Source organism: Hylobates moloch, unplaced genomic scaffold, assembly GCF_009828535.3.
Source record: "Hylobates moloch isolate HMO894 unplaced genomic scaffold, HMol_V3 SCAFFOLD_2, whole genome shotgun sequence".
Lineage (NCBI taxonomy): Eukaryota > Metazoa > Chordata > Mammalia > Primates > Hylobatidae > Hylobates > Hylobates moloch.
In genome coordinates this window covers 55,523,553-55,544,987 of record NW_026652277.1, presented here as the reverse complement: position 1 = coordinate 55,544,987, position 21,435 = coordinate 55,523,553, and the positions used below count along the sequence as shown (strand labels likewise).

Here is a 21,435-nt window from a genome sequence, read left to right as displayed (position 1 = left end):
CACAAGCAGTCACATTAAGATGTAAATTTACTATTTGGAGGATTCACAGTGCACCAGTGAAAAAATACCACGAAAGTAAAATTCTTATGTCTAAAACCTATATCCCTCGATCACATTCAGATCCTCTTTTCTTCATGTTTTATTTTCAGTAAGTGTATTCTTGGTCTATTGTTTTCTCTAGTTGAAATAGCAGTGCCTAGCTAATCAGGAACCTGTACCTCTTCACAACCAGAAAAAAGTCACAGAAACAAAAGTTAAGGACAACTTTTTATTGCTACCAGAGGCTTTTATCATCAGTACACGGTTCTGACTGCAATACCTTTTTCAGACTGCAAAGGGAGTTCAGGATCCAGAAGTCATTAAAAGAAACATAGGCTGGGGAGGCAGGGGGAGTAAGTTCTATTAGAAAATCCTAATAGCTTAACAAACTAGGGTACTAAATTCAGTTATAACATGTTACAGACTCAAATCATAGAGTTGCCCCAACATCTAGACACTCTCTCCTACTGATTATAAATGAGTGAAAACTATCAGTTAGAAAAATCTAATTTGTTACGTACATGTTTCTTTGGTGAGCACCTGGATATATTTATCACAAATTCTTTTATACAAATGTCAAAAATGCTTTCAACAAATCTAAGTGTCCTAATTACATGCCACTTTTAAGCATCACTTTAAGGTAAACAAAAATGAAAACCATAATTTTAAATTAAAATTTGAAATGAGACACAAAATCAACCTGGTAATATGAGAACTTTTTCTGTTGCCGTCTCTGATTAATATGGGACAATTCTAAAGTACCCTTTTCAGACTAATTGGAACTTGAGTCATGGCTGTCACACTGAAATAATTTGTTCATTCAACTGCAGTGAAAATCACTATAGATCAACATGCATAAAGTTCAGTAACTATTAAATGGAGAAGCAAGCAAAAGCAACAGGAAAATTAAATCAGGATACTGACGGGGGACAGGATTGCTGGCTATGAATTTTAACTGAATTTTTGACGGGGCAAGCTACGTTACATTATGGCAGACAAAAAGTACAACTGACATACTACAAAGAGTTTTTTTAAGTTTAAAAAAAGTTTGGATCTTTTGGATTTTTTTTTTTTTTTGGTCTTTATGTGTTTAAATAATGCTGAATTATAATTAGCCACACAAATAATGAGAGTTTTTTTTTTTTTTTCTGGCTCACTCCAAATCAGCCTGTTAAGGTATACTTCCTTCTACAGCCTTTCCTGATTTTGCATGTTCTCATTCCCAGAGTAGTCTACCTTAGTTTACACTCAAAGGTAGCACTTGTTGAAACTACATGACAGAAACAGGCTGCAAAGGTGGACAAGGGGAAGCATGTCCCTCTTGTCTTGATAAATCAGTGCCACACACAGAACCCACATTTTCTGAGACATTATCTTCATTATAGAGCCGTTTGATTCCATCATAGAAGTCATCCACTTCCATTTCCTCTACTTTGCGTTTAGTAGAGGTCTGCTTGCACCCACTGGCAGCTGGGAGATGATGGTAAAAGGCTGCTGTACCTCTGACTGGCACTTCTGGCTTGCTGTTGTCCTTGGAGAATTCTGGGCCTGGGACAGAGGAGGGATGTAATCTGAACACTCCTTTGTCACAGGTCACCAGGGTGTGCTTGAGGGGACGGTAGACATAAACGGAATTTAGAGGCAGGGAAGACTGCAGAGTAGAAAGGTGATGTGCCACAAGCTCCCGACAATGGATCAACTGGGAGCTATCCATCTGGGCCAGGGGGAAAAAAAAAAAAAACACAGTTGATCATTAATTAACATAGGCTGCTCTGTTATCTCTGGTGGCCATTTTTCCTCCCTGTGCTTTCCGTCCCCACTGAGTCTTTTCTCTCCCCACATCTTCTACCTCCAACTCATCTGTTTATCCAGCCTACCCATCCATCATCATCATCTTAGAAATTAGGTCCAAATCTGTATTTCTAATATAATTATCTTTGGAACTTGAGTTTTGTATTTGCAATGTATGCTGAACATTTATATGAGAACAGAAACTACTTTTTTGTATCCAACGTCTGCTTTTTTTTTTTTTTTTTTTTTCAGTCTATTTCCCCTGTCTAGAAGGCCTTTCATCCTACTCTTCTGGCCTCTTCTAATTTTTTTCAGTGGAGTCCAAAGTACTCATAAACACATTCATTAAGAATGTAAGAAGCCAAAGGGCAAAAAAACATTTTTTTTAATCAGGGATGAGGAGGGAAGCTAAGAATTTTAAAATAGTAAATGAAAAATTTAGAAATACGTATTTTGTAGAAAATAGTAGACTTAGCACTAAGATAAAATGTTTTTGGTAAAGTTTTTAATTTGGGAGTTTTGATGATTCCTTCTTACCGTTCAGGACAATTCACAGGTATCAATCAATCCTTTCTGGAGTTACTACCCCTGACTCCCTCAACACCCCAAACACCCTAAATGCCACGGTCATGTTTCTATATCAACCTTTTAACATATTTATGGCCAGGCGTGGTGGCTCATGCCTGTAATCCTAGCACTTTGGGAGGCCAAGGCAGGTGGATCGCTTGAAGCCAGAAGTTCAGACCAGCCTGGCCAACATGGCAAAACCCCTTCTCTACTAAAAATACAAAACATTAGCTGGACATAGTGGTAGATGCCTGTAATCCCAGCTACTCAGGAGGCTGAGGCATGAGAATGGCTTGAGCCCAGGAGGTGGAGGTTGCAGTGAGGTGAGATCAAGCCACTGCATTCCAGCCAGGCCAACAGACAGAGCAAGACTGTCTCAAAAAAAAAAAAAAAAAAAAAAAGAGACACTAAAACCTTTTAACATATTTACATTTCATTATAATAATCTATTTAACCATTTAGCCTTTCCATTATAGACTACAAGACCGAAGGTGTGACACTGTATTATATTCATCTTTTTATCCCTAAGTTTCCAGCACAATGACTGTACATGGAAGGCCTTTAAATTATTACCTGTAGTAAAGTGTCTCTCTTCCTCACTTTCAATTACAGCATTGTCAAAATAACCTTAGTTAGCATCATATATTCCTTCCCTGCTCTCTCCAGCGGCACCCCAATGCCTACCAGAAATAAGCTAAACTCCTTAGTTTAGTATTAATAAGAATCTCCATAATCTGATCCCAACCTTCTTTTCTAGCCTTATTTCCTAGCATACCCTCAACTTGTGGTCTACACTCTTGCTGAAGTCCTGCTCTATATGACACACTCATCTTCCCCTTTCTTATTTTACCCTTAATCATCTTATTTCTACCTGTTGAAATTGTATTGCCGATTCCTTCCAGGACTGGCTAAACACCATCACCTTCGGGGAGCCTATCTTGACCATTTAACTATCAGGGATCACTTTTTCCAGTTTTGGGTATTCTGGACATTTCTGGACCAAGTCTTACTCATCCTCATATAACCTGCAGCACACACCATGACTGCTTGCAATACCACAGAGAAAATAGGGGAAAATAATGCACTCTACAAGAACACATTTGGTCACAAAATTATTTTTATCTCTAAATACATTCATTATGTTACTGAAAAAATACCAGAGGAAAGAATGGTAAAAGGCTGATGTTTGTCATTGTATAATACAAATGCAAAATAACTGAAACTGTCAGAAATATACAAGAAAATGGCAGATTTTAGCATCTACCATATTGTTCACTGATTTTTTTCCCCTAGTTTGAAAGGCATTAGATAACACACTATGGGTAAGACACTATTAACTAGTATTAGAATTTGTTCTCCCTCCCTTAAAAGAAAAAAGTTACATAACACTTAAGATAGTCCCTGAACTATCAAGCTTACATTTAGGCTAGGTCTTATTATATATCCCATGGATGTAGAACAAGCTGAAACATGCTAAAAACATTGGAACAAAGCACAGAGAAAGGATGGAGCTTCTGCCAATATTTTAGGAAGCCTAAAAAAAAAAATGAAAGAAACTGGGAGTGAAAAAGGCTATAGTGTAGAAATTACTTCTAAAAAATAAGTACAGTCATCCCACAGTATCCATAGGGGATTAGTTCTAGGATCCTCCAAAAGATAACAAAACCCAACATGCTCAAGTCTCTTATATAAAATAATGTAGTATTTGCATATAACCCACTCACATCGTCCTGTATACTTTAAATCATCCCTAGATTACTTATAATACCTAACAGAATGCCTACACATCACTTCATCTGTGTGGATTCAATGTAGTACTCAGCGTGTCACAAATTCAAGGTTTTTTTTGGAACTCTGTGAAATTTCTTCCCGAATATTTTCAATTCACGGTTGGTTGAATCCAGATGCCAAACCCAGTGATATGGAGAGCCAACTGTACCTCGTTTAATGAAACGTTCTTTAGCAAATGAATGATATTTATTGGCCTAGAAAGGTAAAGGTACCACAAATATTCTAATGCCTTGGTCACTGGGCATAATAAATGCCATGGCAGAATCAATACTATGGCAGAATCCTAAAAAGACATGTATTTAAGTAAGAGGAAGACTATGTCACGATAATCTTTCTGTGTGAAAAAAGTAAATAGAGAGTTATATTTTAGAGGTGGGAGGCTGACAAGAAATGACAGAGCTAGAAAAGACTTTAGAAATTATTCAAAACAAAACCATCTATATGAACTCCACTTCCACCCAAGTCCCAAGTAAGTCTTTTCTCCAAAATAACATCAAAATAAATTCCTTCTAATCTAGTACAATCTGAATTTGTTCTATAAGACACCAAAATAATTTGTTCCTTCTTGAGATCCAGTGGAAGAAACAAAACAAGCACATATACTGGAACTACCAAAACTCTCGACACCAGACAAGTACTCTAATGGAGTTGATAAAAAGGACTTAAATGAACTCTAATTATAAGGTGTCAAGAGAATATGTATTATTTTTTATAACAATAAATGACATAAATGGTAGGTCCAGATGGATCCAGGTTTGGTGAACAGCATGAAGCACTGAGGAACCTGCTGGAATAGTCTGACCACAGCCACCTTCAAAAAGAACCAGGAGACTGGTAGGGAGGGGTCTGCTGCTGCTTTTTTTTTTTTAATTTGCTGCTTTTTACTTTTAGGGGCTACATGTGCAGGTTTATTACCTAGATATATATTGCATGATGCTGAGGTTTGGAGTACAAGTGATCCTGTCAACCAGGTAGTGAGCACAGTACCCAACAGTTTTTCAACCCTTGCTCCCCTCCCTCCCTCCCCCCTCTAGTAGTCCCCAGTTTCTACTGTTGCCATCTTTATGTCCGCATTGTACCCAATGTTTAGCTCCCACTTGTAAGTGAGAACGTGTGATATTTGGTTTTCTGTTCCTGCGTTAATTCACTTAGGATAATGGCCTCCAGCTGCATCCATGTTGCTGCAAAGGACATGATTTTGTTCTGTTTTATGGCTGAACCTACTCTAGTTTTAAAGTAGAACATGTAACTTTGACTACTGCCCAGCTAGGAACTACAAAGACTACCACACTAATCTAGGTAGAGTTAACAGCCTGAGTTTATCAGGGTGGGCCACATCAGTCAGAAAGAGGAGGACGTGAGCACAACCACACAACAGAGCAAGGGTAGCAGAAGGGTAAGGAGAGAAAGAGGTTTAGCCATCCCAGAATGGTGACCAACAGGTGGCGCAAGAGCTTAAGGGGGTGTAGTTGTGAGAGGTTAAGAGGGACAAAAGGAAGACTGCCTTTCAAACCTGGCAACACTCGCCATACTTTGTCTCAAAGTGGGGGCTCAGGCAGAACTAGTGAGAGTGGCCTCCTCACAGCACGGTATGTCTGTGATGGACTCTCCTCAAACCCAGACACTGGGAATCATGTCACAAATAATTTTGGCATGATCTCATCAATCTGATGCAAGAATTTCCTATACTAAATCCAGAAAAAGAGGAAGAAATCTGATATTGTGGCCTTGTCACACGTCTAAACACAAAGATATTAGACCTGGTGTTCCCTACCTAAACACAGCAAACTTAGCAAAAACAGAAATGAGTCCTAAAGAACTAGGAGCCATCCATGTTTGGACCACATGGGTTGGTGTTAGAGGAGAACTGCTAGAACAAGTCCCAAAAGTCTCTACCAAGATTTATGACCTTCCTTTTCTTCACTAACTTCCCCACTGCAATTATATACTACATGGGGCAAATCTCTTAAAAAAAAAAAAAAAGAAAGTCACTGTATTTCCAGTTTTCAAACTACGTCCAAACACTACCTACATAATATAATCTAAACCTACACTACATAGGTAGATTTCTAGCTATGGAAGGGAAAACGCTATGTTGAGTGGGGACCTGCCCTTAAACACAAGTATAGCTCCACTTTTCTATATTCTGGGATTGTGTGTGTACAAGATTTTCTTTGGGGAAGGGGGACTGGGAAAGGGTTCCACTTCTAAAACAAATTATGAAAACCACTGAACTAGAATTTTTAAGGTTTGTGTGGTATGAAAAAAAGCACTGGTTCTTTTAAATCACTACTAAGTAGCTCTACGCAGCTCTAAGAAAGTCTCCAGTTCCCTACCCCAGAGCTATAAAATAAAGGAGTTCAATGAAGTAATTTCTCCAAAGATTTTGTCAAATCCCAGGTTTGTAATACTCCTTCAGCTAAGAAGAAAAAAAAAAGTTTCAGTGAATACTTTCTTCCTCTAGCACCAGAAAACTTACAAAAGAGAATCAGAGTTTCCAGTTTTTCACTAGGAAAACATCATCTCAAAGCTACAGAATACACATGCTATTTACAACATTATTATTTATGCTTCAAAATCTGTCCTCTGACACTAATACTTTAGAGCAATCTTTTTCTGTACTATCTTGAGAACAAGCACAGAGACCAAGTCAGAAGGCATTTAGAGATGTCATTTGTTCCAATAAAAATAATGTAATGTAGGAGGTTTTCTATTAAGCCTATTCCTCTACTTCACAGTCTAATGTGAGTGATTAATATTCAACTTTTCTTTCTAACACTCCAGGGTGAGCAAAGTAAATATTCTGTGTCATATTATTCATTTAAATGGTGGTTTATCATAATTTCTAAAAATTCTCACTAAGTAGCAACTACCTCCTAGGATTTATTCTCATTGCAGCATTTAATTATTTCAATCTAAGGCAATTAAGATATCCCTTCAAAACAAAAAAATAGCCCATGTTACACTACATAGGTAGATCTCTACCTAACATACTGCTCTGGTCATCAACCTTTTTATGAAAAGACTGAGCTCCCCTCTGCTCACAAACTAGAGCCTGAAATTCTTGGAAGCACTGACATACTTGTTTAAAAAAAAAATTATTTTTTTGCCTGCTTCATTTTCTTCAGACATACTTCTTAAAATGTTTGCTATAAGATCAATTATAACTTTCTTAGAAAAACACCAAATTCAACTATTATGTTTTTCTTTTATAATAATCTAACTTTTTAGCTCAATAACTGTAGTTCTTTGCTACAATTACGTTTACTGCAAAATGTTAAGCTTAGAATTTCACAATCTTCTAAGTAAAATCCAATAAAACAAATCAGAATAACTACTGTTAAATAAGAATAAATAGCCATATAAAGGGAAAGTAGGTTCATGAGTCTTTTATGGATTCAGCTGGCAGGAAAATGGTTTGCAGCACACCTAAACTCGGTAAGTTCTATTTGGTGACATGAATAGAACCAGTAAGCCTTCTCTCAAAGTAGTTGCTAACATACAGCACTCTCACCAACTTTCCATTTGAATGAGAATTTTCTCCACTTAACCTTTACATTTTACTTAGGTGGTTGATAATTTATCAACCTATACATTTTATAATAATCTGTAGATACAAGTTACCAACTAATCTTAGGTAATAATAGAACTGCCAGGGCAAAACCTCTTTCAGAAAAGCGGCTTCTACCTGCCAGTTTGGTATAAATACTTCACTTACTAGCCAACAATAAATTATTTGCTTGTCTAAAAAGCAACTTATTCTAATTTTTGTTCCTGACATCCGTTATAAAATGAGTGAAGTAAAGAAGTACTACATTAAAACCTACAGATGTAGCTAGGAAGTTTCTTTACAAAAAACTAAAGGACAATATGGTATTGACAATCTTATGAACATTTTAGAATTCTTACAGTAAGAGAAATGGTTAAAAGGAATCTTAAAAATACTATATAAGTTTTATATGAAAAAAAGAGATCATCTAGCCCGTAAATTTAAAATATATACTTTACTCTTGTCTACTCTTAAGAATGGTTTGCCATTACATTAGAAATGTCTTTTAGTTTGGTAACTCTATGTATTCCAATCATAGAAAAACTTAAAAAGAACACTATTTAATGAGTCTGACACCTACCTGTGCTTTCTGAAGCAGTTCAATTGTAAGAGAAAGCCAATCAGGAATGAGTTTCTCCATTTCCAGACTAACCATGGCCAGAGCAAGCATGGATCCTCTGAACTGCAGAAGTTGGTTGCAGGCCATACAGTGAAGTAGTTGCTTGGTAAGGACTGCCAAATGTTGAGATGGGCTCAATTTGGGCAAACTGAAAAGTAACTGAGGCCTAGTTGACACTGCAATGGCATGGAACTGAAAATCACAAGAACATCATTTTATTTAAATATCTAGGAAATTATATATAGAAATTGATGCAACCTATTCAATATCTTTTTGAGACAGTCTCACTCTGTTGCCCAGGCTGGAGTGCAGTAGATGATCTCGACTCACTGCAACCTCCGCCTCCTGGATTCAAGCGATTCTCCTGCCTGCCTCAGCATCCCGAGTAGCTGGGATTACAGGCGCCTGCCACCATGCCCGGCTAATTTTTCTATTTTTAGTAGAGACAGGGTTTCACCATGTTGGCCAGGCTGGTCTCAAATTCCTGACCTCAAGTGATCCGCCTGCCTCAGCCTCCCAAAATGCTGGGATTACAGGAGTGAGCCACCGCGCCCAGCCTAACCTATTCAATTTCTAAGTTTGCGATTTAAGCTTCAGTGATATGACATATATACTAATTTATAATTTTTCCTTGAATATCAAGTTTTCTTTTTCCTATTTCCAGTACAAAATAAATGAGTAGGCAATCTATTTTTTAATTTACTGAAGACTACACACTCAAATAAGAAACTAAAAGACTTCAGGTATATTTACAATATGAAGAAAATCCAGTGGTGTGGCTGTGTGAAGATCCCAATTCAACTTATCCAGAATAATTCTCTCCATTCTCAAAATTTCAGATGAGGAACATCCACAGAAACTGTCTCTTGCCAATACCTTTAGTACTGGAATTCTCTATCCAAAGCAAAGGGGAACAGGGACAGGGAGAAAAGGACAGAAAGAAACTCATTTACGGTTTTTGTTTTGGCAAACAAGAAGCAAGTTAATAAATGTGGAGAGAAATTTTCACAGAAGAAACATTATCTTGAAAGGATTACCTCATCTTCCTCAACAGTCTTGGCAGCTAGGAAAAAACAGCTGATTGCAATACAACTCAAGTATTTTGGATGAGCCTAAAATTTTGAAGAGGGAAAAAGCAACTTTAGTGATTTTTCAAAAACGGTTTAACTTTTTATAACTGTTTTAAAAACCTAGATATGCAGATGAGACAGGTATACACAAAATACTATGGAATTCAATTAATGTGACTGCCACTCATTGCTTTTTAGATCAGAGCTAACTTTAAGAACAGAAAACAAAGTTTATTAAAAAGCTTTACAGAAGGAAGGAAAGTACACTTGCAAGATCAAGTGTGTCTAGAGCTAACTTTTTTTTTTTTTTGAGATGGAGTCTTGGCCTGTTGCCCAGGCTGGAGTACAGTGGCACAATCTCAGCTCACTGCTAGCTCCGCCTCCTGGGTTCATGCCATTCTCCTGTCTCAGCCTCCCAAGTAGCTGGGACTACAAGCGCCCGCCACCACTCCCAGCTAATTTTTTTTTGTATTTTTAGTAGAGACGGGGGTTTCACCGTGTTAGCCAGGATGGTCTCATCTCCTGACCTCGTGATCCGCCTGCCTCAGCCTCCCAAAGTGCTGGGATTACAGGCGTCAGCCACCGTGCCCGGCCTGGGAGCTAACTTTTAACATTACAATCCTAGCCATATGATATTCTACAAAAATAATATCAATTCCATTGCTCAAAGTTCAACCAAAGCCAATTAACCAAAGTTCATTTCTATCCGGCAGAAAAAAAAGCTTGATTTAGAAGTTTTTAATAAATAATATTCCCAAAATTAAAAAACTTTTTGTGTATGTAAACATTTTTTAAAGCTAATTGCTTGCAATCTGGGATATCTGAAAAATGCCTACTTTTATCTCAGCAACAAGTCCACATCACTCCTCCCTCCCTCTCTACTACATCTAACCTACTTTTCACAGATAATTCCACAGAAAGATGAGTTTAAGGTTAGTGTCCTTTCTTGGACAGTACATTTTTCAAAAATTATTAGTGAACACATTGTTGTAGTTTCTATCATGAGTTTCTTGCTGTGTTTATTAAACACTTGAAACAAAGCTGGGGAAATTTCTGGAACAATTAGAGAATTTTGCCAAATATCTCATTTTTTTCATATTTCTTATTTATTGGGTTCTGTCATGTTTAGTAAGTCTCTTAAGAGTAGAAGTTTGAAACTGAGCAGCTATTCAGTCTTACACTCCGTAATTATTTGGCTTCTATTTTGTATACCTAATAAAGCATTTAATTGACAGTTCCCCCAGTTTACGTATTCTTTTGCATACTAATGCCTACAGTTTAAATACTATGCTACTTTTTCATGCCTTGCCATTAAATAAATGCTCATTTTCTGCTTTAAATATGTTGAGGGCCTACTTACTAATTTGACACAGCCAATGACATAGCAATGGGGACAATATAAAACCTAATTATTTGTATGCTGTCATTCAACAAAAATATACCAAAGTTGTTTTATGACATCTTGTTATATACCAAAGTAAGCCCGTAGAAAGCACTTCATGTTTTTCAGAAAGCCACACAGTATGGGTATTCAATAGGCTTATACTTTATTCTAGTCTGATTCCTTGTCCACCTCTGTACACCAATATGTTAGAAAATGACTAAGTATTCTGCTGATGCTATATGGTTTGTGCTAAAATCAAGAGATAAAAAATTTCATAGGCTAAAAAGTTATGAATACTCGTAACAAAAAGAAAATTACAGAATATAATTAGAAACCCTTCCAAAAACACTTCTGCTTTTTAAACAATAGTAGAAAGCCGTGAGTGGTGGCTGATGCCTGTAATCCCAGCACTTTGGGAGGCCAAGGCAGGCTGATGACTTGACATCGGGAGTTCAAAGACCAGCCTGGCCAACATGGCAAAACCTTGTCTCTACTAAAAATACAAAACTTAGACTGGCATGGTGGCACGTGTCTGCAGTCCCAACTACTTGGGAGGCTGAGGCACAAAAATTGCTTGAACCCAGGAGGCAGACACACTCCAGCCAGGGCAACAGAGCGAAACTATCAAAAAATAAAAATAAAATAAACAATAGCAGAAGACACCACCATGTTTTCTTATGGGTACATACATCATTCTCCAGCAAAGTTCTCCACTTCTTTCTACCTTACAGAATGTTTACTAATAGCCTCTAGTTTAGCATACGTACACTCAAATGAGGTTGTATGTAAGTCTATCTTAAAACACTTACCTTTACGGTAGCTAAAAACCTGTCCAAAAGACTGCTAGCCAGAGCAAATGTTTCTGGGTAAAGGTTGAATTGGTACTTGAGTTTGGCCAGCCATTGAATTACTTCATCTCTCTGGGATGGAGAAACATTCTATAAGGAACAATTTTAAAAACAGAAGACAAAGTTTGAGCTATCATCAAGAGTATGTTTACAATTCTCTCTCATAAAAGGTTAGGTAATACTACAAAATATGTTTAAAAATGTTAAGGTTGTTCAAAATCTATCAGACTTGAGATACATGAAAATAAAACTATGTTATTGGTTATCACATTTAATATTAATATCCAATATTCTCCTACTCTTTATTAAAATTTTCACTATGTCATCTCACCAAATATCCATAGTTGAATTAAATTTAGGTGCTCAGAGAATATAACATTTTAAAGTTTAAGTAACACTATTATCAACTGATAGTAATTTGGAGTTAAGTTCCCCCACCTCTTAAGATTAAGAAAATATAGTGAATTTCTCCCGCAGCAAGTAGCCATTAACTTATCTTAGGAAATACAAATGAACTATGATAATGGAAATGATAGCCCATTTAAAAAACTAAAATCAATAGTAATAAGTAAAAGATACCAGGGACAACAGATGAATTATACATTTAGAGATGATGAAAAAATACTGGACGGGAAATTAACCTGAAGTAAATTACTATTTCGAAAGATTTCCACACACACAAAACATTATTGTTTTATTGTTGTTGTAAGCCTACTGAGTATAGGTTTAATTTTTAGCAGGGACACACTTTAAAGTAATAGTGATTAGAAAACTTTTACTCTTGAGTTTTGGAGTCACCATTAAAAAAATAAAACCGGTTGTTTATTTTGGGAACATTCAGTATTCTCCTTACAGCTCTTTTAAACTGTAGTTTCAAACCGTTTGAAAGAGCTATAAGGAGAATACTCAAATAATATGTAGGAAGATGAAAACAACAATGTTTTGTGTTCATGGAAATCTTTCAAAATAGTCATTTACTTCAGGTTGATTTCCTGTTCAATATTTTTTTCATCATCTCTAAATATATAATTCATCTGTTGCACCTGGTAACTTTCACTTATTACTATTTATTTCAGTTTTTTAAATGGGCTATCATTCTGTTATCATAGTTCATTTTTATTTCCTAAGTTAACCATAGTAAGCCTACAATGGTATGGAACACTAGAAGTCATTCCTCATATCTAGCTGTAATTCTGTATCTAGGCTACTTTAAGATCTAGTTCTGGACTAAGGGTCCATAAAAATCCCTGAGAACCAAGTAAAGCCAATCACAAGACTTCTGGATGAAGAGTTAAGCATTCAAGAGAAATTAAATTCCTATCAAGATGAGCTTTTATCCAAAATGCCACAATAAGGAAAAGTAATGTTAACTAAGCCAGCCAAACACATCAACAACAAGGAAATAAATTCCCAGGAGAGGTAGGTGATGTTATAATCTGATGAAACTGGGGAGGCTTTTAGGGAGACAAAACGAACAATGACTTACAGTAGCTATGAAAACAAGAACACCATTAACTCCAACCTTCAGGTAGAGATACAATGTGGGGTATGGGAGAAAAAAAAATCCCTGAATGACAGATTACATTAAATAATGTCATTATTTGATGTTTGGGCATTAAACAATAACAGAAACATACAATTGTAAGAAGAATCACAAAGGTAACATACAAAAAAAGAGAATACAGTTATATGGAGATTATCATAGTTATAACTAAATGACATAACTTATGTAAAGCATATATATGGAATGCAAACGTACTCAAATATTAGTTCTCCTTTCCCACCTCTAAACTACCCAATTCTCTAATGTCAGAAAAACAAATTTACAAAATATTATCTATGAAGTTATTTTAAACACTATTAACAATTAGTCATGAAAGAAATCATGACAGTATCTTTGAACTTTAATATTCCATATACTTTTTGAGACAGGGTCTTGCTCTGTCACCCAGGCTGGAGTACGGTGGCACAACCATGGCACACTGCAGCCTCGACCTCCCAGGCCCAAGTGATCTTCCCACCTCAGCACCCTCAAAGTAGCTAGGACCAGAGGTACGTGCCACCATGCCCGGCTTTTTTTTTTTGAGATGGAGTCTCGCTCTGTCACCCAGGCTAGAGTGCAGTGGCTCAATCTCAGTTCACTGCAGCCTCCGCCTCCTAGGTTCAAGCAATTCTCCCTGCCTCAGCCTCCCAAGTAGCTGGGATTATAGGCTTGTGCCACCACGCCTGGCTGATTTTTGTATTTTTAGTAGAGATGGGGTTTCGCCATGTTGGCCAGGCTGGTCTCAAACCCCTGACCTCAAGCGATCTACCTATCTCAGCCTCCCAAAGTGCTGGGATTACAGAGGTGAGCCACTGCGCCCGGCCTAATTTTACTTTTTGTAGAGACAAGGTCTCACTATGTTACCCAGGCTGGTCGTCAACTCCCAGGCTCAAGCAATCCTCCCACCTCGGCCTCCCAAAGTGTTGGGATTACAGGTGTAAGCCACTATGTTTGGCCCATATACCAGACAGTAAAATTTAACAACAGGGCCAAGAAAAGTATTCCTGCATGGCCAATGTTAGCATCACTAGCCAAAACCAGCAATAATTTTTTTAAAATCCAAAAGATAACAGTTTAAGAAGACTCAATTTAACTGAAGTAATACTGAGTCTAAGGTCACTTTTTCAAATCAATTCAAACATGTACTAAACAGTAATATTATCATGACAGCATTACAAATAGTAAGTTCTGTGCCTAAGTAATTCATTTCATTCCTATTCCTCTAAAATAAAGAATGAGAGAGAAAAAGAAAAAGCCCAAAACAGTATTTCCTGATTCCATCAGGTGAACTGTTTCTCATATGGACTGCTTAAATAGGATTAAAAGGATTTAGTAGTTGAACAAATAATCCTAAAGAGAATTTATAATGGATTGATCAAACATGGTAAAATATAGACTGCTATTAATATATATTCTGTATATATATTATATTCCACACGCTGCTAGTCTCCTCCTTACAATATACAACCTCCCCAGCTTTAAACTCTAAAAGGTTCACCATTACCTAAAAGATTAAGTACAATTCCCCAGCATGGCATACAAATCTATGACCTACCTTTTTTTTGTTGTTGTTTTTTATTTTTGAGACAGAGTCTTGCTCTGTCACCCAGGCTGGAGTGCAGTGGCACAATCTTGGCTCACTGCAAGCTCCGCCTCCTGGGTTCACACCATTCTCCTGCCTCAGCCTCCCGAGTAGCTGGGACTACAGGCACCTGCCACCACGCCCGGCTTATTTTTTGTATTTCTAGTAGAGACGGGGTTTCACCGTGTTAGCCAGGATGGTCTCGATCTCCTGACCTTGTGATCCACCCACCTCGGCCTCCCAAAGTGCTGAAATTACAGGTGTAAGCCACCATGCCCGGCTATGACCTGCCTCTCTAACCTCGGACATCTTCCATCACTTTCTGTCTTAAACTTCATGCTGTAAGAGTAGTAACTTCTATTGATGATCCTTTCTTGCCCCTGCTATTTTACATTACTGCTCCTTTGTTCATATTGCTCCTTCTGACTGGAACGCACTCCCTTCTCTATCTCACCTGCCTTATTATGTATCTCTTGAGAGCTATTTTGGTGTTACTCCCCACCAGATACTTTTCCTGATAATTCAAGTTGGGCTGAGTACCTTCCTATGTTCCCACAGCATCTCATTACACCTGTTACGTTCAACATTTTTTAAAAAATTAAATTTCTGGGCATGGCTCACAATTGGAATCCCAGTACTGTAGGGGGCCAAGGCAGGAAAACTGCTTGAGCCCAGGAGTTTGAAACTAGCCTGGGTAACACAGTGAGACTTCATCTCCACAAATAAAAAAATTAGTTAGGCATGGTGGTGCGTGCCTCTGATCTCAGCTATTTGGGAGGCTGAGGTAGGAGCATCACTTGAGCCTGGGAAATAGAGGCTGCAGTGAACTGTGATGGAGCCACTGCACCCCAGCCTGGGCGACAGAGCGAGACCTTGTCTCAGAAAAAAAAATTTGAATTTTTGCTTTTGGCTTTGATGAAGTAGGAAGCAAACCTAAACTCCAGCTGAGAATGACTAGAAAAGCTGTTAACAACCTGTTTTTAAGATTCCTTAGAGTTCTAAAATTCTACTGAAAATCATCTGTATATAAACAATTTGTGGCAGGGTTTTATCTTTGTAAATCAAAAGCACTTTGGCAAAATAAATTGAGAATACCTGAAAGTGTGTGCCACTTTGACCAGTTTCAATGTTTTCCCCAAGTTCATGTAACAAAATTATCATGAACTTGAAAGTACTATTACATAATATAAAAGAAGTTCTCTGCAAGTGCCAAGAACACAGTATGGTACCTGAATGAATCATAAAGAAATGATAATCACCATTCACTTAAATGCTTACTTTGAGTCTATTATATGCAAGTAAACAAAAATGACACAACCATACCCCTCAGGGAAACTCATAGTCAAATCACCAGAAAATTATAATACTTTGTGCTGTCATAAGGGAAGCAGAGTGTGGCAGAAACACATAGAAGGTGAGTCACAGGTGCATAATATTCTTGCCTGACCACACTGTCCTAAATTAGGGGATAGGGGATGCAAATTAAACAAGAATTATGTGAGAGACTGACTTCAAAATATAGTTGGGGCAGGGGGGAAGTTAGAAGGAAACTAGAGGAAAAAGGCCTAAGAGAAAGCTTAAAAATATCTTACTTTTCCATTTTTACCAACACTTCAAAACAAAATTAGAAAAGTCAGAGCAATAGTGGAAAGGGAGGTAAAAAAAAAAAAAAAAAAGCCAGTCCCTTAGAAGAAAATAAGAGTTAGAACTAGAATAGAGAAGGGGCTGGGTGCAGTGGCTCACGCCTGTAATCCCAGCACTTTGGGAGGCCGGATCACAAGGTCAGGAGATCGAGACCATCCTGGCTAACATGGTGAAACCCCGTCTCTACTAAAAAATACAAGAAATTAGCCGGGCGTTGTTGCGGGCACCTGTAGTCCCAGCTACTCAGGAGGCTGAGGCAGGAGAATAGCGTGAACCCGGGAGGCGGAGCTTACAGTGAGCCGATATCACACCAGTGCACTCCAGCCTGGGTGGCAGAGCAAGACTCTGTCTCAAAAAAAAAAAAAAAAAAAAAAAGAATAGAGAGAAGTGTCCCCGGGGGTTACCCTGGCAAGCAACTCAAGCCCCTATAGCCTTTTACTCCTATTCTTAACTCCTATCCCCACCAGACCAAGGCCACCCAATTTTAAATATGGCTTCTACTTGGCATTACTAAAGGCAAATCCTTAAGAAGTGGATCTCTCTCAGAAGTTCTGATACTATTCTGTTCTCTGGTATTACACCAGTATTTGTTAAATCACCTACAGAAATAGGCCAGATTTGGGCGTGGTTGCTCATGCCTGTAATCCCAGCACTTTGGGTTGCTGAGGCAGGCAGATCATCTGAGGTGAGGAGTTCGAGACCAGCTTGGCCAACATGGTGAAACCCTGTCCCTACTAAAAATACAAAAATTAGCCAGGTGTGGTGGCGGGTGCCTGTAATTCCAGCTACTTGGGAAGCTGAGGCAAGAGAATCACTTGAGCCCAAGAGGCCAAGGTTACAGTGAGCCGAGATCATGCCATTGCACTCCAGCCTGGGCAAGAAGAGAAAAAAACTCCTTCTCAAAAAAAAAAAAAAAAAAAAGAAAGAAATAGGTCAGATTATTTGGTAATATAGCAATATACTACAATCTAGGTAGAATATCACCTTCAAAGACCAGGTTGTAAAAATATATTATTGTTGGTTACATGCTGACTCAAGGAGATAGCAGAAGGAGGAAAGGAATGGTCCTACAAGCAGCTATAAAAGTTTTGAGGCTCACTAGAATGTCACAACATAAGGGCAGGAATTTATTTTCTCCTGTTGTATCCCCAATACCTAGAGTACAGCAAGATACTCAGCAGACATTTGCTAAATGACTCGAATTCCCAACTAATCTAAAAATCACACATGCACACACGCACACACACACACACACACACACACACACAAAATATCACAGGAAGAGGACTACCTTAGGAAAAGGATCGAATTATAATTTTTTTTTTTTTTTTTTGAGATGGAGTCTCACTTACCCTGTCATCCAGGCTGGAGTGCAGTGACGTGATCTTGGCTCACTGCAACCTCTGCCTCCTGGGTTCAAGCAATTCTCATGCCTCAGCCTCCCAAGTAGCTGGGTCACAGGAATGACTCACCACACCCAGCTACTTTTTGTATTTTTAGTAGAGATGGGGTTTCACCATGTTGACCATGGCTGGTCTCGAATGCCTGACCTCAGGTGATCTGCCCACCTCAGCCTCCCAAAGTGCTGGGATTACAGGCGTGAGCCACTGCGTCCAGCCCAAATTATCATTCTATTACTTATTAAAGTCTTGAGCAAATTGGGACTACTGCCTACTTTTTCAAAGGATTAAATGAGATATTAAATGAGATAGCATATATATAAACACTCCTCATTCAAGTTAACTAATCAGTTTGCAAAATGACAAGTAACAGTAAATGAAGAATGTATTTCTTTAAAGAATGATATATGTAGGAAAAGTTAGAATTGAATTAAAAAGGCATATATACTTTCAAAACCAATAAGCAAAGGCTAGCCTAAAACAACACGAGGAACTTAACATATTTGCCATTCATTCACTCATGCATATTAAAAGAACATTTGACCACTATTCTATTTTCCAAGCACCATGTTAGATATTAAGGATAAAAGACGTGTAAGACGTCTTATACAATAAACTTTTGAAGTGGATAAAGTTCACAGTTATTTGTGAAAAATAATTATATATGACAGAGGTATAAAAATTTCTAAAAGAAAAACTATGCAGCTAACAGTAGTTAAGAGGCCAGCTGGCTATCTTCTAAAAAGCTTCCAACATTGGTATTACCTTAGTAGTTCACATGAACTCCTTATCGCTATTGATGAAAGAGTAGGTTTTTAGTTGACTAAAGACAATGGTATGAAGATGTTCAGCCTCTGTGGCTAACTATAAACTATATATCTAAAGAAGGTTACTACTGTTAGTATAGCTTATGATGACAGAAGACAAACCTAACTATTTTCCTAAAGCTGTAACTCAGACAACAAAACAGGTCAACAAACAAAAACAGTTAACTCTTGTTTCAGAAAGAAAAGGCTACAGTAGGAGCAGCAGTTTTTAAAAAAGAAGAGGCTGGGCATGGTGGCTCACGCCTATAATCCTAGCACTTTGGGAAGCCAAGGCTGGTGGACTGCTTGAGCTCAGGACTTCCAGACTAGGCTGGGCAACATGGTGAAACCCCATCTCTACCAAAAATACAAAAAATTAGCCAGGCATGGTAGCATGCGCCTGTAATCCCAGCTACTCAGGAGGCTGAGGTGAGAGGATTGCTTGAGCCCGGGAGGCAGGGGTTGCAGTGAGCTGAGATCATGCCACAGCACTCCAGACTGGATGACAGAGTGAGACCCTGTTACATAAAAAAGAAATAGGGAGATGTCTCTCAAATACAGCACATCCTTAAATGGTACACATTCTTCCAATGTAGTGTCAAGATATTATTATGTATGGCAGTGGTATGCTTATTTCTAATAAAATTCATCTGTCTTAAGAGAAAAATCATTACCTGATTTGAAGGCATTTTCCGCACATTCACTTTCCACATCTGCGCTTCCCTAGTGATTGCCTTTTCCAACAGAAAAGACAATCTCTGGTTTTCCAAAGGCCCTGGAAACTTCATGATATCCTTTGGATCTGCCTGCTACCCAGCTTGATGTAGCTACCTACAAAATCAAGTAAGTTTTAAAATTAGTTATAGAATAAGTGTAGCATTATATAAAGTACTAATTAAGCAACTTATAAAACAAAATTAAGAATGCTATGAGGCACTATAGGATTTTATAGCTCTTTAAAATATCATATTAAAATACCAAAATAATCAGTTGTCTAAAACATTCACACTTGAAATCTGAAATTCAGTTATAAAGAGAATAAAAACAAGGCCATGTAATTGATGGAACCTTTGGACTCTGATCAAAACATGTTATTACTGTTTCAAATTGTCAAAACTTTGTCACTGGCTTTTTTACCAGGAATTCTTAGAAGTAGTTATTCCAAACATTCCTCTTAAAAACCTAATCAGATAAGGCCAATAAAATTTTTCCTTCATTAAAAAGAAAATATATTACATTAAATCCTACCCATTCCCACTTCTTCAGTATGAAACCATCCCCTCCAGTATGAAATCTTAAATTGTGCTTTCAATTCGGTATCCATTAGCTACACCTGTGGATATTTAAATATGCGCTGAATAAAATTTAAAAACTGGCCAGGCGTAGTGGCTCACGCCTGTAATCCCATCACTTTGGGAGGCTGAGGCGGGTGGATCACTAGGTCAGGAGTTGGAGACCAGCCTGGCCAACATGGTGAAACCCCGTCACTACTGAAAATACAAAAATTAGCTGGGCATGGTGGCGGGTGCCTGTAATCCCAGCTACTCGGGAGGCTGAAGCGGGAGAATCATTTGAACCCAGGAGGCAGAGGTTGCAGTGAGCTGAGATCACACCATTGCACTCCAGCCTGGACAACAGGGTGAGACTCCATCTCAAAAACAAACAAACCAAAAAAAATTTATTTCTTCAGTCACAATAGCCTTACTTCAATAACCAGATGTGGCTAGTGGATACCATATTGGACAGTGCAGAAAAGGAACATTCCTATTAATGCAGTAAGTTCTATTGAACAGTGCTCACCTAGAAAGCTCCACAGTACATTGACTAGCACTCTAAAATGGGCAGCATGTCTAAATAGCAAGTTTAGCAGTGCAAGACAACATAGAGTCCAAGAGAAATGTCTCTAGGTTTTATGTTTATGTGTATTTGGAAACAGAGTCTCAATCTGTTGCCCAGGTTAGAGAGCAGTGGTGTAGTGGCTCACTGCAGCCTTGAACTCCTGGGTTCAGGTGATCCTCCTGCCTCAGCCTCCCAAATAGCTGGGACTACAGATGCACATCACCAAGCCCAGGTAATTTTGTTTTTTTTTGTAGAGATGCAGTTTTGCTATGTTGCCCAGCCTCAAGCAATCCTCCTGGCTTGGCCTCCCAAAGCACTGGGGTTACAGGGGTGAGCCACGGTGCAGGCTTCTAGGTTTAAGAAAAAAAAAAAAAAGCAGCAAACTACAGACTTGAGGTTTGACTGTGTGTAGAAAATTGGATTAAGAAACTGCTAAAGAATGTGAAAAGGTGGCCAGGCATGGTGGCTCACACCTGTAATCCTAGCATTTTGGGAGGTGGAGGCGGGCAGATCACGAGGTCAGGAGTTCCAGACCAGCCTGACAAAACATGGTGAAACCCTGTCTCTACTAAAAATACAAAACTTAGCCAGGCATGGTGGCAGGCGCCTGTAATCCCAGTTACTTGGAAGCCTGAGGCAGGAAAATCGCTTTAACCCAGGAGATGGAGGGTGCAATGAGCCTAGATTGCACCACTGCACTCCAGCCTGGCAACAGAGCAAGACTCCATCTCAAAAAAAACAAACAAACAAACAAAAAAGAATGTGAAGAGGCTTAGCTGGATTTGTTGAAAGGTAAGCAACTAAAAAGGTAATTAACTTCAGAAAGAAGAGCTTAAGAAAGTAAATAATATATCACAATATTTATACAGCAATAATAATGAAAATACTGGATAGGGATCACAATATGATAAAACTACATTGGGAGGATGTGGAGACATAACTATGGATATTGGGAGAGAGTA

At 38.2% G+C, this 21,435-nt stretch overlaps 1 protein-coding gene across 2 annotated transcripts in view; it reads right to left on the bottom strand.

Moving 5' to 3' along the window:
* Positions 1–254: 254 nt before the first annotated feature.
* Positions 255–21,435, bottom strand: part of CCNI (cyclin I) — a 29,099-nt gene continuing 7,918 nt past the window's right edge. Inside the window, exons 2-7 of one of the 2 annotated variants that reach the window (XM_032149541.2) lie at positions 19,309–19,465; positions 11,621–11,749; positions 9,395–9,469; positions 9,111–9,251; positions 8,319–8,549; positions 255–1,753 (exon numbers count right to left, since the gene is read on the bottom strand). In XM_032149541.2, coding sequence (XP_032005432.1) covers positions 1,310–1,753; positions 8,319–8,549; positions 9,111–9,251; positions 9,395–9,469; positions 11,621–11,749; positions 19,309–19,422 — 1,134 coding nt within the window. In that variant the 5' untranslated portion in view covers positions 19,423–19,465 and the 3' untranslated portion in view covers positions 255–1,309. The remainder of the gene's footprint in view (positions 1,754–8,318; positions 8,550–9,110; positions 9,252–9,394; positions 9,470–11,620; positions 11,750–19,308; positions 19,466–21,435) is intronic. The other variant, XM_032149550.2, reaches the window with a different exon arrangement.